At 42.5% G+C, this 19718-nt stretch overlaps 2 protein-coding genes across 3 annotated transcripts in view; both read right to left on the reverse strand.

The window, feature by feature from the left end:
- Gyf (Gigyf) overlaps nucleotides 1–19718 on the reverse strand; it is an 89214-nt gene that overhangs the window by 32204 nt on the left and 37292 nt on the right. The window lies entirely within an intron of this gene.
- On the reverse strand, nucleotides 257–3518 carry LOC135696920 (organic cation transporter protein-like). The gene has a single exon (XM_065216454.1). It carries the CDS (start codon nucleotides 2496–2498, stop codon nucleotides 747–749), a length of 1752 nt encoding a protein of 583 aa, XP_065072526.1. The 5' UTR covers nucleotides 2499–3518; the 3' UTR covers nucleotides 257–746.

Here is a 19718-nt window from a genome sequence, read left to right on the forward strand (position 1 = left end):
TTGTATTTCTGATGAAACCGGTTTCGTAGATCATAGAATCTGTATTAACCTTGGTTCATTACACATTTTGCATGATTTCGGTAAGCGTATGGCATGAAACCATCATTTTTCTCATCTTGCCTCAAACTTGCAGCGATTCCCTCTTTCCCAGGTGCAGCCACACACACACACACACACCCAGTAATTACTCAGCCCAATTTCCGCACAACAACCGGCGAAAGAGAAACGCGAAAACTCGTGCTTTTCCTCGGTGGTACAATTATCGTGCCAGAATGCAGCAACAATTCAAAAGAAGGCCGGTGGTCACTCTTCTCTTCTCAGTTCCATATTTTCCTCCTCACCTATTATTCCAACAACGTCACTAACCGACCGACCGAGCGCATGTTTGCTGACTTGCTCGCTCGCAACTACCATCATTTGGCATCAGATGATGGCAGCCGAGCAGCATCGTACGATATGCTTGGCAACCAATCAAAACTACAAGAAAAGGGGAAACTCAATTCCCCTCTCCTCTTCCCGCCTTCTCCCCGGTCCAGTCGTTCAGACAGATTCCTTCGATTGAGATTTATGGGAAATCAAATACTCGGAGCTTCATGCCTTCACTCAACAGGGGCGATCTGATCGTCGTTTGATTGAATTTTAGTTTACATAAATAATCTACACCTAACTATCTTCCTAATACACAGACAGACACACACATATCAGTTACTAAGAGATACGTAATACTCGTCATTCTAACACACTCGTTACTTCTCATCGTATTCCTCCTCCTCCGCCTCCGGGATTTGTTTCTCATTAGCACGCTTCACCAGCGTCGAGTGCGGAAGGTCCCCATTAAGGGTGGCCGCATTCAGCACCTGCATCTCTTCGGCAGTCTTGTTCTCCACATCCCGACGGCTGTCTTCGCCGGGCACGACTTTCACCTTGCCAAAGTTTTCCCCATCGGCAATCGTTTCCGGCAGCTTTTGGTTATGTGTCTCCGGTAAGAGCAGCGATAGAAGACCACCGGTAAATGACATCGCACCGAAGATCAACAGAGGAAGCGGCGTCCAGTAGTCTCCCAGAAGATTGAAGTACGGAGCAAGGATGCCACCTACACGGGCCGAAGTCGACGCAGCTCCAAGGGCCACGTTCCGGATGACGGTGGGGAACTGTTCGGCGGAGAAGACGTACACCGTGCCGTAGCTGGAAGTGATGGCTAGTTTGCCGAGCATGGCAAGCACTATGATCAGCACGGGTAGATCACTCGGGACGAACATCGTAGATAGCAGCATTACACCGGCGAAGATCATACAACCGCACAGGATAGTGCGGCGACCCCAGCGATTCAGGGTAAACAACAGGAACGTATAGGCAGGAATTTCCACGGCTCCACTGATGACAAAGTTTAACAATTGGTTACCACCGAGATTGTTGGTGTTCCAGGACAGCCCATAGTAGGTTCCGCTATTGACGAACCAATCGAAGAAGATCAACAGGGCTTTCTGTCGTAGATTTGGGTGCTTGAAGATATCGATCAGTGAAGGTTTGGGTTCATTCTTGTCCGTTTCCAGAGCGGCTTTGTCCTCTTCGACCAGTTTATCCAGCACATCTTCCGGGACGGTAACCCTGTTCGATTTGGCAACCTTCTTTATCAGAGCGATAGCTTCCGATGGGCGATTGTTGGAGATGAGCCATCGCGAAGACTCCGGAATGAACCACCAATAGCTGAGGAACAGAATTCCCGGCAACGTCAGGGCAATCTGCAGCGCACGCCAGTCGTTGATGAAGTAAGCGAATACCGACGTCAACATATAGCCCACCGAGAAGAACATCATGCATACAACTCCGGCGTACAGACGATCACTAGGTCCAACCATTTCCATAGCTATGACGTAGGCCACCAGGAAGACACCGGAGGTCGTAGCTCCAACCAACATTCGCGCTATCGTATAGGTGAAGAATTCCGGCGCTATTGCGGCCAGCACTCCAAATATCAATTGGGCCACCAATGATGCGAAGAATATCGGCTTACGTCCGTACTTGTCCGATAGCCAACCGAACACAATACTGCCCAACATGACGCCAACCATAAAAAGAGAATCCGCCGACGCTCGGAGCCAACTCCGGTCACACACTATGTCCCAATCCGTTACCACACTGCTCTCGAACTTTGATCGATCATAGATCCAACTATTGCAGCTAACCACTTCCTTAGCCGGTGTTCCTCCGTTCAGATAATCGTCGGTAAAATTTGCATCGAAGTACGTGCACGTGGAGTACTTTCCAGTGGATGACTCCATCGGATAGGCCATCGATAGCACATCCGGTGGAAGTTCGAACGTGGCATTATCCGCCTCGAACGGCAATTTGCACCGGTAATCCGGCGTCGCCAGCAGAAACACGCCGGCCAGCTTATGAAATGCACAGCTTATTGCCGGCAGGCATAGTAGGACGTAGATTTTCTTCTGGTACCGGCCGAAGCCGCCCAGATGCGTTAGCACCTCGTCGTATCCCATTTTTTCGAAATATCGATTGGTTCACGTTCCGTCACAGATGCGCACACTCTTGCTTTGAATGTTTGCCGTCACACAACTTTTGCCACCGCACCCGTTCGTCAGTTTCGGTTTTCTTAACTGCACACGCACTTGTCCTCTTCTGCCTCTGTCTAGTATCGGTTCAAGTCTTTTCTAGGGCAACCGACGATCACTAAAAAAAAAGGCACCTAAAATAGTCAGCAAATGCGTACGTCACAGTCGTTGCCCAACATTTTGTATCTTCCTTCTAAAGCACTGCTTGTGAATGGGCACTAAAAATAAGTCCCGCTCCGTTTTCCTTTACAACGTGCACACAACTCCAACACGAATTCTCTCTTCTATGTTCTCTAGGAGCCAGGCGGGCTGCTGTCCCTGGTAGCCGGAGGAACCGCGATAAAGGTCCGAACCGAACGCGTGTTGACGGAAGAATGCTGGCAGGCGCTCTCGCGAATCGGTCTGCACGTCCCGACCCGAGCCTCACTAGACAAGACTGAGGGCAAAGCGGAAAACAGCGGAACGGGTGTGAGAAGTGCACATATTGCGCCGTCGCCGCTTCCGCCGCTGCCGCTTCTAATACATGGGAGACGATAGTCGCTCTTCGCGGCTGAATCGACATGGGGAAAATTTATTACACATGCAGCAAGCTCAGTTTGGAGATGTAGTGTAAACAAAAAGAGAGCCACATCGCGGTTGCTTGAGTGCGTATGAGTGACGCACGTTGTTAAGGTGGGTGATTCCGGCTGGTCACTCGATTGATGCAGCGTTGCCAGTGATGGTAGTTAATTTGATTGTTCATTTTCGATGCTCTTAAATGGGCTGGAGTGTGTTGTGACGCAACGCCCAGGTAACAATTTGATGCTTAACAAGTGTTGTTCAATCGATTTTAATTCAGCCTTAGTTTGAATAATTGTTGTACTTAAATCACGTTAACCTTTGTTCAGCTTTTAAACATCTAAATCTGATGATTTTAATCAGCCAAAAGCTTAACAGTTATATAAGTTATAAGCATTAAATGCATTAAACAACAGTCTTTTCCAACCCTTGTTTAGACTTCTAGTTTTATTTAGAAAAAAAAAATATTGAAGACCGCTTCATATCTTATACTTTTTTATGGTACTTATATTGTTACTATAAGTCTTAAAATTTTCTTTGCATTTCGGGATTCGAACCGGCAGTCGCTGATTCACAGGAATCAATACCTATTGAACCACTTAAACATATGTTTGGAAAAAGCTATGATCATTAACTTGAAACACTTCAAATTTAAGTTGAATAACAGCAACCGGAAGAGTATTATACAGCAATGCAGAATTGTAAACAACAACTGGTGACAGTAAAACATTCCTCTCATTTTCAAGTGCAGTTAACACAATGTGGACACAAGTGCGCGATTTATTTCGATCGTCATGTGGAAGCTGTTTTAGTGCCATAATTGAGTTATATTGTTCGAATTCTGTCTGAAAATTCAGTGCAATATAGCAGTCAAAACACAGAAATACAAATCTAGATAGAGCTGGAATTAGGGCGAAACAGCTTTTGTAAACAATGTCTTCTCTCGATGATTTCTCGAAAGTCATGGCTCTCCCTGGCAAATCGACATCCCCATCGAGTAGGGGAAGACTTCCCCTACTCGATGGATATGTTGCTTTATGTAGGCGTGCCTTGAATTCCTAGAAATCATCGAGAGAAGTCATTGTTTACAAAGGCTGTTACGCCCTAATTCCAGCTCTATCTAGAAATGTTAATGCTTCCGACGTCGTCACAGTCCACTTCTGCCTGGAGCTATTCCTAAAAAGCTCCTCTACCTTGTCTCTACTGTTGCCGCTGCTTGGGATTAGAAAGGTAGGCAGAAGAACTAAAATGCCGGAAATGCAACGAGTGACACTGACTACATTTAACAAATCAGGCTATTTGTGGTGCATTGCTGATTTGTGGAGTAATGTTAAGCTAAAATAAGGCTTGTTCAATCTTTAGATCAGCTAAATTATTGAGGTTGAATTATGGAGATACAATTAGCTTCACGCACTACCAATCAACTACATATTCAGCCTGCTGGTTATCAGCTTTGTACACCTTAAATCAACCAATAATCAGCTTCTGTTCTTACTGTTGTGACTATGGCATGACCAAACACTCCCGGGTAACTTGCTCAGTAGCATGAGACCCCTCAACTGTGTCGCAGGGCCGGCATGTTACTGGGTATTCGGAGGGGCTCCGCGGACAAAGTATGAAAACAAAGGAACATTCACATTTTCTATAATATTTATTGCCCTATTCTGTGGCGTTCTGTGGGTTTTCACAAATATGTGGCGTGTATCCGAGGGCTTAGAAAATTTAATACTGTACTCACACTGCTGCAGCGGGATCTCCTCCGTCGTCGCAATTCTGACGTTAAACCACACGGCTGCTCATGCACTACCTTGTGGTCGGAAACTTGTGTTACAGTGTTGTTGCAGCTTTGGCGGATCTGGTGGCGTTCATCAGCCACATACGGCTCAGCAGACGTTGCTGGCTCGTTTAGCTGGCAGGCGTCTTCCTTCGTTGACGGCATCGGCTAACCGTGGCATGGCCACCTTGGTCGAGCCGAGACGGGACCCTTCTTGGCAATTAAGGCCATCTTGACTTCCGAGCCGAGCCGTGTGAGACCGTTTTATTAACAGTACGAGGTCCTGAACGGAGGCAATCCAACATCCCAGAAACCCCACAGGGGGGGGGGGGGGACATTAAATGGCACTGCACTTTACGATACCGGTCTACACGGACACCTGATTACTTCTGCTCATTAGAAGGTTTTTGTTTTAGAAGATGGCCACTCGTATGCCTTTTGTCGATCATTCTCCATTTTTAGCTTAAGGCTACGATTTTCCTCCCTTTAGTATCGCGTTCGAGTGTTTTTGCAGCGGTACTAACCCTCTCGCTGCTGCGTGTTGCCTTCTGTCTTTGATATTAAAATACGTGAATTTTCCAAACAACAACAACTCATACAGACGAAAATCCGAGGATTGTAACCAACTGTTCAGCTTGAATTGTTACTTGGGCGTGTATAACTTTATGTTTACCTCTTCATTTCACTATGCTAGAGCAATTTCTCTGCTCTTTATTAAGTCTTAAATCTAAAATTAAAGGATTTGACCGATTACTCGCGGTCTTCTCGAGGTTAGTGGATGACAATTGTTTGGATCGGGAGAGGGAAAAAGAGATTTGGACTATGATTTATGATTAAAATTTTTCACTATTTCTAATTTCAGAACTAGTTGCAGCCTACATTTTTGCAGAAGACAAGGGCGTTTCTGAATTAAACGTAATTTTCGAATTATTGTTGGGTATTGTTAAAGCTTATTTCGGCTGAAAATCACTTTAATATAGTTTATTCATTCCATTAAAAAAGTGTTTTTTTCACAGTTCGAACCTTGAATGTATCGTTATCTGTGACTTTTCAGATGCCGCTTCAAAAATCTATGTAGGGGAAATGGCTCTAATGTTGGGCCTATGGATTTAAGATTGGGTCCATCGTTAAAAATTTATCAATTTTATCTAGATTAACGCGTCATTGGGACGGTAACTTATTGATATTTTTGGTTGCTATTGAAAATGTAGTCGATTGCTGAATTTATGTGGGCCCAAATTAGGGGAACTTAGGCCGACATTGGGCCTTATTACGGGTGTCACTACACGGTGATAAGGAAGTGATACTCAGAATAAGAGCCGTGATTGCCGTACAAATCAAATGGGAACTACTTCACCGTGACGAAAAGTGACAAGTTTTCGACGTGAAGTGACATCCGTAATAAACCCCATTACATCCATTTTCCCTACCTATTTGAAATAAATTTCTGTCTGTCCGTCTGTCTGCCTGACCATTATAGACTCGGAAACTACTGAACCGATCGGCGTGAAAATTAATATGCAGGGGTTCTCCTCTGTAAGGGGGGGCGCATAAACTCAAGCTAATATTGAATCCCGAGCTAGTAAAAAATAAAAACAAATAGAAAAACAAACGGATTTTTTTAGGGGCACCCTCATTTAAAGCCACGGTGATATTACCAATTCTGCTTTGCTCTCTCATTTGAACTAACAGTCATCGTCAACGCAAACTTTGTCAACTGTCAATGAAAATGCTGTCAGTGACGAAAATGGGTAGATTTTTTACTATCTAAATTTGTAACGAAATTAAATGACTTGAGCAAGACAATCACATGGAGCCGTCAAAGTGAACTAGCATCTACGTCCTGAACTGCTTGAGTAACAATAAAGTGATTCAGAATGCACGAAATTACACTTTTTGTTACCAGGTGAATCTTTGTCATTGACGAAAAAATTAAGGAGATTTTAACAAATGTTTTTTTTTTGAGGATCAAGTCTGCCGTGACTATGTGATTTTTTTTATCAATATCGTGCCAAAGTCTGTCAATGACAAATCTCAGCACAAAAAACACTATTGTCGCATTAATGGCCCATCGCTTATTTTCAACTTCTATTCAATTTCCATACTGCCGTACTTTAACGGAACTATCCACCTACCCTCTTCTACGATCATTCTCTAGCTAATAAATTATCACACTAAAGCTTCATGTTAGATAGCATTTCCAACCAACTCTGAAAATCGCAAACTTCGCGTATGAAGTAACATAAAAAAACACTTTGAATGTAACAACTTAAGGCGGGAGTAGCCGTCAACAATGCTGATGATGGTACAGCACGCAACAACCACCCTACTGCTTTCTCTCTTAAATGACTACGTTGGTCATGACGAGAGGAGCAACACAATAGTTGGGTAAAGAAGAATTCGACAGTGAGCATGCATAAGGGCGAATACGCGATGATCGATTCTCTTCATCGATTTTCTCTTTGCATTGCTACAGCTAAGCGAAACAATTTTCTAGAATTTGTTCAATGCAGAGTAGTAACAGGTTGTATTGGCTATAAAAAGCAACAGCAAACGCACCGAGAAACGTTAAATCTAGCGATTTATTAACAAAAGAGAAAATCGACGAAGAGAATCGATCATCGCGTATAGACCCTTATGCATGCTCACTGTCGAATTGGATTATAACACACCATCGACTGGAAATGCTTTCGGCAACGTGGGGCTTTAGGTAGTGATGAAACGTCGCTAGAACTATTCCACAGCCGCAGACAGTAATGAGCAAAGGCGCGCGCACATTTTTTGCCTGTAGATTTGAAGACATACTTCAAATCTCCGTGTACATCGTACGGGTTAGGCAAAAGGTGTGCGTTTGACTTTGTACTGTCGCATTAATGACCCTTCGCTTATTTTCAACTTCTATTCAATTTTCATACTGCCGTACTCTAACGGAACTATCTACCTATCCTCTCCTAAAGACCATTCTCTAGCTAATAAATTATCACACTAAAGCTTCATGTTAGATAGCATTTCCAACAAACTCTGAAAATTGCAAACTTCGCATAAGAAGTAACTTAAAAACACTTTGAATGTATTTTTTCCCGATAAATTGCCGTTGCGGACCACATTTTTGACATCCATTTTTTTGACGTAGGATTACGTCTTTTGGCAACACGTTGGGGGTGCAATTTAAAAAAAAAAATGACCGCATTACGAAAAGTGGTCAGATTTTGACCACATATAATTCTGTCAATAACGGATGCATTTTTATTCTTAACAAGCCAATCGATTAGAAATTTAATTTAATTTAACACTTAATTAATTTTCAATAGTTGATTATTAAAAAAAAATGCACAAATGTTTAACTGTTGCAATGGTGATCAAAATTATCACAGAATGCCTGCAAACAGCGCTTTCTCTAACACAGATTTCAAAATCTGGAGGAAGGAGGAAGAAGCCTCACCGCTACTGATCGGAATCCATCCTCGTGAGTCTCTGTGGGTCATCTATGCCAAGCACGTCACCCTCGTTCCAAACAACATACAGCTCGTCAGCCTCATCCGTGTTCAACACCCTAATAGCTCAGCATTACTTAACCAATACGACAAAACGGTTCTTTTTAGGATCACCATAGATTATTGTTGTTTAAGACTTACCGAACACCACATGACCATGTCAATTAACCAGATACGCTTCGTTAGGTTTTCTCCAGGATGATAGAAAAAGCAAAAAAATCTCGAATTTATATGATTGATCGCGAATATCTCGCGATTGGACAAATTTGAGCAAGAAGTTCCTCCAATCAATATTTGCGTTTTTTTTTATTGTCTATTGAATAAATCAAAAATTCTGTGCGTTTTGTGCACGTAAGTGCGTAGTTTTGTCATCAGAAAACGAGGCGTTTCCGTGGTGGGAAAAGTGGTCCGCCGAGAATTGTCTTCAAATTTTGCTCAAAATTATCTTGGAGTTCTCCTCTCTAAATTCTTCTGGAGATGGAATTCTTATTGAAATTCTCTAGAAATTCCGTTCGATATGCGCGTGAAATTATCATTGGAATTTCCCGCATAATTATTTTGGAATTGTACCCTTTTCACTCTTGGGAGTTCTAGCAAAAACTCTCTGATGTGGTAAGCTCCAATCGGTATTATCTCCGATCAAGTATACCCAACTGCTTTGATGTCGACATCAGAGTTAATCACCGCGAATTTAAGCAAATATTTTGCAGATCATCTAAACAGGGACGGTATTAAAAATCAATTCGAGTTGGAGCTTACCGCCATTAGAAATTTTCCTAAAGCTCCCCAGAAAATATTCTCTGAAATACCTTGGTGTTATCTCTAGAATTCATTCTAAAATCTGCTCAAATTTGTTTTGGAATAAAATTCTCTAAATAGCTCTTCAAAGTGACTGTATCCTGAAAATAGTCCAGTCCAAGGGTCTTAAAATCTTATTGTTTTCGAAAAGAGCACGAGGTATATTTTTCCAAATCTGCAATTTTACGGTTTTTTTTTCCCGGTGACTTCAAATTCCCAGTTTTGACGTAGGACTACGTCTTTGATTTCTATATGGGGGTACACTTTGTGAAAACCGAAAATGGAACATGTAACAAATTAAGAAAGATTTTGAACGTTAGTAACTCAGCTGCCCCTGGTACAATTTCAATAATTTTATCACCAATCGATCAGAAATATGGCTACGCATCGATAATAATGCTTCCGAATATTGATTTTCAACAAGAAACTATTGAAAAACTGGTAAATGTCCAGCATTGTCCAAAAGTGTCGACTTAACTAACAAATCCACCAATTACCTACATGCATATGCTGCTTCCCCAGCACAGTCGTCAGAGAGTAGTAAGTAGATGAAACAAGTCGAAGTGGCATTCGCCTCCGATCCTCGGCGTGCGAATAGGGAGGATGGAATTGCGTAATATTTTGCACACTCATCGCCATACTCAGAACCACACGCTTCCAACAACCACACCACTGTGTGGTGGTGTTCGGTCGTCGAAATTAGTAGCAACAGTAGCAGTGCTTTCGGCGTGTGGCGTTGAAAATTGTTCTCCTGTAACAACGAAAGGCTGCCTGCAAGCAGCGAGCTGCAGAGCCCACATAAGCAACCATCAAAGGAGGGAAAAGCTGCGGGTCGGTCATCTATGCCAAGCGTGTCACCCTCGCTACAAACGACATACAGCTCGACAGCCTCATCCGTGTTGAACACCCAGCTCAGAATTACTCAACCATCACTACAAAACGGTCCTTTTCAGGGCCACCAAAAATTTGTTAAAGAGTATTATTTGAACATTGGTCAAGGTCATCAGCTCCCGCAAGCAGCTAGCTATCAAGGCTCAACCTGTCAATAGAAGGTATGGAATTGTAGGCCAGAATATATTGGTGCAATTAGTTTTTCCTCGGCTTTCATTCCGCACGATTCGTTTCTTTCGTTTAATCAATCACCCTTGTAGTGACGTCGAAAAGATTGTTTCAATCGGCGCTTACATATGGAATTTAATGTGGGTTATAGAATTTTTGGTATGTTACCAACATTTATGAATGGTTTGCCACTAAATGTTGAGATAATTTATTGATTATTGAATTATCACATTGTATACCATGAAAAAGTAGCCTGTTTGTGAGTTTTTGCCTGTTTTCAAGTAAGGAGTTATCATAAAAAACAAATCGCCCGCTGGTATTTACCGGCGGCTTTACACATAAATAAAATCAAACAACATCATCATGCAGAACTAGCTAGGATTTGTTTTACTTCATATTTCACAAAATTGCTTTCGAGTGTTAAGACATCGTCTCCCGCAAAGTTTACATTTACAGGATCTATAGAATCCACGCAATTTAAAAAAAAACCAAAATGCACAGCATTACGTCAGGTTTCGACCAATAGCAGATAAATTTTAATTCTAAACAAGCAAAACGATTGGAAATGTATCTACCAATCTGTTAAAATGAACACTTAGTTAATTTGAAATACCAAATGTCCAACTGTTGCAATGGTGATCAAAATTATCACCGAATGTCTGAAAACAGCGTATTCCCTAACACAGACTTAAAAATCGAATTCGATGCGGTCCCACTGAACGGTGCTCATTCAATCACCGTAAGTGGTGGTGACCAGTCCAGCAGCAACAGCAGGAATGCTTTCAACAACAACAACGAAAAGGTGTCTGCAAGCAGCGAGCTGCAGAGCTCATATGAGCAACCATAGAGAAGGAGGAAATTTGTTCCGTCCACTAGCGGTCCTACGTCAAACTTCCGTTCGTGCCCCTAGGCACAGACCCTTCTACTTTTTTTTCCAGTTTTTTCGATTCACTGGTCACTCTGCATTTTACATATGAAACACTTGTTTTTAATCCCATTATGTTTGTTTTGCCTTGAGCACTTATAGTGATGGCTTTTAGTGATCTCAATCGACAAATGTGATTGTAATTAAGCCAAAGAAGAAGAAGAAGTTGAACTAGGACATTTTTCCAACTAATATCAGATATTTTTTTTTTTTCGGAACTAGTATGAACTTGCAAACAACATACGTTTTTTTTTTTTTTTTTAAATAATTCGTTTATTTTTCCAGGCTCATTTGCTGTAGCTTTGCGGAGCCGATATTCATTGTTTAGATAACAAAATTACTTAAAACTAACGTTAGTAAAGCGGGGGCCGATTACTCGCGGCTATCTCGAGGTTAGGGGTAACAAATTGTAACAAATGGATGGCAGGGTAGGGATTGTGAACACAAGGTTTGGAGAGCAATGTGCTCTTGATCTCGAACTAGGCGACACTCTGATGAAAAAGACAAACATGGGGGTACACCGATGGGTAGCTAACAACTTGGGAGAACACAAGATGACACTAACTTCTAAATCCTCAAATCTATCCGTTTTAAAAACACATAAATTAAATTCAAATAGTCAAGGTCTCGGCTCGCCAAGACATCTCTAACGGGTATCGCGGGTTGTTTTCCTCGGGCCCTGAGGGATGTGGATAACTCAGATCTGGCAACACGGTGTAAGGTACACGACCAAACAACATGCTCGATATCGTGATAACCACTGCCACACGCACATAAATTGCTGCCTGAGAGCCCAATTCGATAGAAGTGCGAGTCTAACGAGCAGTGATTGGCCATAAGCCTTGAAATAACGCGTATAAAGTCGCGGCTCATGTCCAACCCTTTGAACCATGGTTTGTTCGACACCTGTGGGAGAATAGAATGTAACCATCTTCCCAATTCACCATCATTCCATTTTTGTTGCCAACTGATGAGGACTTGCTGGCGAGCAATGGAGAAAAATTCGTTGAAGGCGATTTGTCGCTCAAAAATATCGCCTTCCATAGCGCCCACCTTAGCCAATGAGTCCGCTTTCTCATTACCCGGAATTGAGCAATGAGATGGGACCCAAGCTAAGGTGATAGTATAGGAGCAGTTAGATAAAGCACTCAGTTTAGATCGTATTTCAGGCAGGAAATACGAGGAGTGCTTCATCGGCCTCATTGAACGAATAGCCTCCAATGAGCTAAGACTATCCGTAAAAATGAAATAATGGTCAGAAGGTAGTGAGGCAATTCGCTCTACTGCGTAAAATATAGCTGCGAGTTCCGCAACGTATACGGAGCATGGTTTCTGCAGTTTATAGGAGGCGCTATGAAATTGATTAAATACACCAAATCCAGTGGAAGCATTTATGGTTGACCCATCTGTGAAAAATCTTTTATCGTTACTTACATGGTGGTACTTGATTGCAAAAATTGAGGGAACAACCATCGACCGATGGTGATCTGGTATTCCATGGATTTCTTGCATCATGGTCAGATCAAAATTTACAGAGGAACTATAGAAGGCTTGGAAGCAATCACGATTGGAGATTAATGAAGAAGGACCAACCTCCAGCGTCATGTACTCATAGTACAAACTCATGAATCTTGTTTGAGGATTTTGGTCGAGTAGCTTCTCAAAGTGTTCTATTACCAAAGGATTCAATACTTCACAACGGATGAGGAACCAGAAAGACAGCTCAGCGAAACGGTCTGTCAGTGGGAGAACACCCGCGAGTACTTCGAGGCTCATCGTATGCGTCGAGTGCATACAGCCAAGCGCGATTCGGAGGCAACGGTATTGAACTCGTTGCAGCTTCAAGATATGTGTTTTCGCCGCGGATTGAAAGCAGAAGCTACCGTACTCTAGAACCGACAAGATGGTTGTTCGATACAACCTGATAAGATCTTCCGGGTGTGCTCCCCACCAAGTTCCGGTAATTGTACGAAGAAAATTGATTCTTTGTTGGCATTTTTGTTTTAGATACGCAATATGTTTTCCCCATGTGCATTTGGAATCGAACCAGACACCTAAATACTTGAAAGATATACTTTGAGTGATTGTTCTACCCTTTAGTTGAAGCTGTAACTGTGCAGGATGATGCTTCCTAGAAAAAACAACCAACTCAGTTTTCTCCGGAGAGAATTCGATACCCAGCTTCATAGCCCAAGTAGACAAATTGTCTAAGGTATCTTGCAATGGTCCTTGCAGGTCCGGTGCACTTGGTCCTATAACGGACACAACGCCGTCATCTGCAAGCTGCCTTAGCGAGCAATTTTCACCAAGACAACCATCAATGTCTTTTACATAAAAATTATAAAGAAGAGGGCTTAAACATGAGCCCTGGGGGAGACCCATGTAACTAATTCGTGAAGTTGTCGAGTTTCCATGAGAAAAGCTCATATATTTCTCAGACAACAAGTTGCTCAAATAGTTGTTCATAATTGGTGAAAGCCCACTATCGTGGAGTTTATCCGAAAGGACATCGATACAAACAGAATCAAAAGCCCCCTTAATATCCAAGAAAACTGAACCCATTTGCTGTTTTTGCGCATAGGCCAGTTGAATTTCAGTTGAAAGCAACGCAAGACAGTCGCTCGTTCCTTTGCCTCTCCGAAATCCAAATTGCGTATCTGAAAGTAAACCATTCGACTCGACCCATTTGTCTAGACGAAAAAGAATCATTTTCTCCAACAATTTCCGTATACAGGACAGCATCGCGATGGGACGGTACGAGTTATAATCCGACGCGGGTTTACCGGGTTTTCGAATGGCGATAACTCTTACTTGCCTCCAATCATCCGGAACAATGTTGTGCTCCAGAAATTGATTGAATAAGTTCAACAAGCGTCTCTTCGCGACGTCTGGGAGATTTTTGAGCAAGTTGAACTTGATTCTATCCATTCCTGGAGCTGAGTTGTTACATGAGAGGAGAGCAAGTGAGAATTCCACCATCGAAAACGGAGAATCTATTTCGTTACTACCCGACGGACTATCACGAACGTTGGTTTGAACCGACACCGAATCCGGGCAAACTTTCTGCGCGAAGCTGAATATCCAACTGTCTGAGTACTCCTTGTCTTCGTTGACCGGTGATGACGCGTTGCGCATTCTCTTGCCGACATTCCAGAGTGTTCTCATCGAAGTCTCTCTCGACAAACCATCGACGAACCGACGCCAGTAACCGCGTTTTTTGGCTTTAATCAAGCTCTTAAAAGTTTTCTCGAGGTCGGTGTACCGCTCGAAATCCTCGACCTTACCGTGTTTGCGGAAGCGTTTAAACGCGGCGGACTTCTCGCTGTTCGCGTCGGTGCAATCCTTATCCCACCACGGAGTGAGAGGTCGTTTGCGAACGAAAACACCCGGAACGCGTTTCGTCTGTGCTTGAAGAGCGCAGTCAACGATAAGTCGCGATAAAAAGGAGTACTCATCCAGCGGAGGGAGTATGTCAACCGAATCAGTACCACCGAGAACCGCGGACGCAAATTTTTGCCAGTCGATGTTTTTCGTGAGGTCGTACGCGATGTCAACCGAGCGAGTGGAAGATGAACCATTGGTAATAGAAATTTTGATTGGCAAGTGGTCACTACCGTAGGGATCTTGAATTACTTTCCACGAGCAATCCAACGATAGTGAACTCGAACTGAGGGAGAGGTCTAATCTACTTTCTCTTGCTGGAGGTTTGGCCACTCGTGTTACTTCCCCAGTGTTTAGAATTGTCATATTGAAGTTATCGCAAAGGTCGTATATCAACGTTGAGCGGTTGTCATCGTACAGTTCCCCCCAGCCTGTACCGTGGGAGTTAAAATCTCCTAATATCAACCGAGGCTCAGATAAAGCTGAGCAGATATCTGAGAGACCTTGGCGAGAAATCGCAGTTCTTGGAGGAAGATATACTGAGGCAATACTGAGGCTTTTACCTCGAATATTTACCTGACATGCGACAACTTCAATGCCTGTCACGGAAGGCAGATCGATTCTATGAAAGGAATGGAGCTTATGAATCCCGAGAAGCACCCCTCCATACGAATCTGCTCGATCAAGGCGAATAATGTTAAAATCGTGGAAAGGGAGATCGGTGTCTGAAGAAAGCCATGTTTCACAAAGAGCAAATGCATCACAAAGTGAGTTGTGAACTAAAAATTTGAATGTGTCAAGTTTCGGTATAAGACTTCTACAGTTCCACTGAAGAACAGAGATCATATCCCCGACCTCATTCGGAAAATTATCCATCAAAGGATATGATCGATGCAAGGAAGGACCACCTAGAAGCTAGTTGCTTCAAAAGAGTTTTCACGAATGGAAGCACTAAATTAATAATGTTCCGAGTTGAGTCAGAGACGTTGAATATATTGAAGATGCTCTCCACAATTTCAGAAAACGTGAACATGGCATCATGTTCTTGCTGATTATTCAGCTGTTTTTCTGGCTGAAAAACTGGGATATCTGGGGTTTTAGATGATCCCGGAAGTGGCGGAAAGTCCTTGTTAAAATTACAAGATTTAAATCCCGGTGGTGGGGGTTTCGGTACATTTCCGCTACCTCTTAAATTTGTCAAGGTAGGTTGGTAGTCCATACGAGAGGCCTTACGAGGTTTTTGGGTGACGTTTATTTTGGACCGCTTCCTCGTGTTGCCATTAAAGACAAAAGGACTACTCTCACCCACCTCTGAGTCAGAGCCCTGATCATCATCTGGCAGGAGGTGGAATGTGTTGTTGCTTTTAGGGGTGGTTTGGGAAGATGAAGCGGTCGTTTTTAAAATTTCTGCTAACGAGCGCTTAGAGCGAGCTTGCAAAGACCGCTTTAGTTTTTCTCCCTGCTGTTTGTACTTCGGGCAATCACTCAGAGCATGCGGAGCATCCTTACAGTAAACGCATTTTGGGGTAGCATGACAAGGACCCTCCGTATGCTCCTCCCCACATTGATCGCACCGCGGTTTGTTGGAACAAAAGTCCGCGGTGTGACCTAGTTGTTTGCATTTCAAGCAATTCATTACCCTCGGTACAAACAAGCGTACAGGTAGTCGAACCTTCCCAATTGTGACGTAGTCAGGTAATGCCGATCCTGAAAAGGTCACACGAAACGAATCTGAGAGGGTATACTTTTTTTTTGTGCCTATGTGCGACACTGACTGCAGTTGAATGCAGTCCAGTATCTTGACTTTCGGGAGGGCACGGTTTTTGAAAATGCCGAAAGATTCGACTTGCAGGAAATCCTCACAAGTCAGACTCGATTCGGTGACCACTCCTTCAATTTCTACGTCACAACTGGGGACGTAGACTCGATATTCGATCGAAAAAAGCTCACAGGCAACAATCCGGTTTGCCTGTTTCAGGTCATCAACGGTAACGCGCAGTTTGTTTGACGTTACCTTAAAGATATCGGTTACGGCCGAAAAATGTTTTGTCAGATCCTTCGAAATCCGAGAAATATTCAAAGGTTTTTGTTTGGGCCGGAAAAAAACAACCCACGGACCTTTTGAGTCGCTTGGGTAAGCTTTATGGCGGGGGGTCGCAGAAATTTTTAAGGGAACGGTTGGAGTAGGGGGAACAGGTGGACGAGGGGGCGATGGTGGAGAAGGGGGGGCAGGGGGTGAAGGAGGTTGTTGTTTAGACATCACCTTTGGGTAAGCTCCAGTGCTCGTTTTGGGGTCCGAAGTAGAATCCCCTGAGGTATCCATTTCCTCTTCAGTGAGAAGCAGATTTTCGAATGATGGAGATTTAACAGACTCATCATCGGAGATATCTGCTAGCGAAATACCCCCGCCATCATTGGTTTCATCCATTGCGGGGTCTTAAGTACCTCCGCAACAGATTTCGACATAAAAAAGGAAATATATATATATATTTATATATATATATATATATATATATATATATATATATATATATATATATATATATATATGCGTTGAGAAAAAAAAAATAATAAATAAAAAAAAAATAAGAAAAAAAATAAACTTATCCAAAAAATATAACGGTAAAAATAATACTTAATCCAACAAAGCAAAAAAAAAAAAACTTTAAAATGGAAAAAAATAATGCCAGGAAAGTTAATCAACACTATAGGGAGATTAATCAACTTGCAAAAAAAAAAAAAAAACAGTAAATGAAAAAAAGAGAAAAAAAAAATGAAAAATTTTTCAGGAAAAAACAAAAAGGTGTCAGAAAAGTTAATCAACACTGTATGGAGATTAATCAGGTTGCGGAGAACGGAAGATAACCGTTTGTTACTTAACTCTCCACACAAGCGCACGGAGTGTGGCTGATGACGATGATCTATCCTGATGTGAGAATGATGGTGATGATCGTTCTATTGTTGCCCTCGAGTGTTTGCAACAAAGCACCGGCTGGCTCGCCGGCTGGTGAACTCGATGACCTTGAGTTTGCCGTTTCGTGATGCGATGAAACTTGTTGGTTAGAGATGTACAGCTCATCTGCCGGACTCGGCCGGAAATGACTGCTTCCTTTCTCGAACGATTGAGCGGCAATTACAATTCCGCGATGCTCACTGCACTGTTGTATACTACAACACCACTCAGTATGAAAGCGGATTGAAAAAAAACCTCAATAGGGGAAAAAAACTAGTACCGATTACGGAGTGCAAGCAATACTTGACCGAAACAGTCGAGCGTTCGATGTGGAATGAACAACATACGTTCAACAAGTATGAAAAGGAAAACTAGCAACAATGCCTAGCAAATTGCTTTCCGATTCTCTTCTCCACCACATTCAACACCACGACACTAATGAAAAAAAAGGTTCGACAGATTGCGAGAGAACGAGAGCGCGATTGGAGAGCACGACCACATGGCCAGCCGTCAGTGGAAGTGCCTGTAGCAGCAGTGTGTATGGACAACATTTTGCGCAATCGAATATGTAGCTATTACACAAGACGTACACCTCACGACGAAAGCGTAGTTAGGCCAATACGGAACGCGAAAAAAAACGTGGACGTGGATCAGTCAGCCGAGTCGTACGGTCGTGTGATATGAATCATCTTGGTGCGGACTTTAGCAGAGATTGATTTCATTGCTTCAACCATGTGCCTCATCTCTTCTCTGCGTTCGTTCGTTAGTCATCGTGTGCATTAATTCAGCGAAAGCTGCTGCATTGCTAACGGTGATTGTGACTGCATACGATTTTATGCTGTTTTCATCGCACATGTGTATGGGCCAAGTGTCGAACTAACACCCATGACAGTCATTCGTACATACAACCACACATATATATGGTAGACAATTTAAGCATTAGTACATCATCACATGTTGCCGCCTAGGGCCGATGGTCTTCGGCTACATAGTGGGAAATGAGAAAATGTGATTGGAATAATGTTAGCTTCTTGGTATGGGTGAAAGCCTTTGTTTACATCATGTTGGTACAACTACGAGTGGCAATAGGTGAGCGTAAAGCTTTTCGGAACATTAAAGGCGAAAGCACAAATTACTAATTCATTAGTGTGCTAGGGAAAATATTTGCTTCAATTTGAGCTTTGGGGATAAAACAAAATATCAAAACGATTTAAATCATTTGGAAACTATAACCCGGTTGAAAAGACAGTTCCTTGGAATTCGATTGAAAATCTCCTAATAATTCCTTTGGAATTATCCACAGAACTTTCATTGCATTTTTTTTTAATTCGCTTCAGATCCTTCTTCCCTTGAAATTCTATTGGTGTTCTGCTTGGAATTCATGCAGTGCTCGAGAACAAACATCTACAAAATTCTTCTCAAAATTAACCTGGAAATTTAGTCAGAACTCTCCAGGAATTGCCCTTCTCAGAGTTTTCTTGATTTTTTTTCAGGATTCCCCTGAATTTTACTCCAAACTATTTTGGAAATTTACTTAGGTTTCATCTGGAATCCTTCCTCAGAACTTCTTTGAAAGCAATTTTCAAGTTTCAATTTAAGTTTACATTTGAAATTACCCTACACGGTCAATGAAAACGACCGAAATTTGAATTAAGTTTACTGATAAATCACATAAAGTGCAGGAACTCAGCGATGAGTGTGCCTCATGTTTGTCCAGGAAACAAATCCCGAATATGAGAAAGGTAAAGATTGCATTCACTTAGTCTATTGGTACTACTCCTAGATTGAGTAAAAATGTCGTCAATTTACCTAGTTTTCCGGCAGATTTTTGAGGTTTTCCACAGGAAAACTTGAGGTAAATTTACTCATCACTGAGTTCCTGCACTTTAGGCGATTATGAGTGAACTAAACTCAAATTTGGATCGTTCTCATTGGCCGTGTGGAAACGTCAAAGTGATCCGATGCCAGCGATTCGCGATTCGCGAAACTAATAATATTTAAATTGAACGTTAAATACGTGTACGACGATTGAGGAGAAAGAGTTACGTCTTTTTGTCTGTGTTGGAATTATCCTTAAAATTCCCTTGAAACTCTTAACTGAATCGCTTAGGAATTGCACGCTCAACAGTTATTTTTCTTGGTACAGGGTGTCTACTACCTCGAGAAAGCTGGAAATCCGGGATTTTTTTTCCTCCTGGAAAAACCT

Source organism: Ochlerotatus camptorhynchus, unplaced genomic scaffold, assembly GCF_037179485.1.
Source record: "Ochlerotatus camptorhynchus isolate MF236.1 unplaced genomic scaffold, CSIRO-AGI_Acam_v1.1 ptg000063l, whole genome shotgun sequence".
In the NCBI taxonomy this organism is placed as follows: Eukaryota; Metazoa; Arthropoda; class Insecta; order Diptera; family Culicidae; genus Ochlerotatus; species Ochlerotatus camptorhynchus.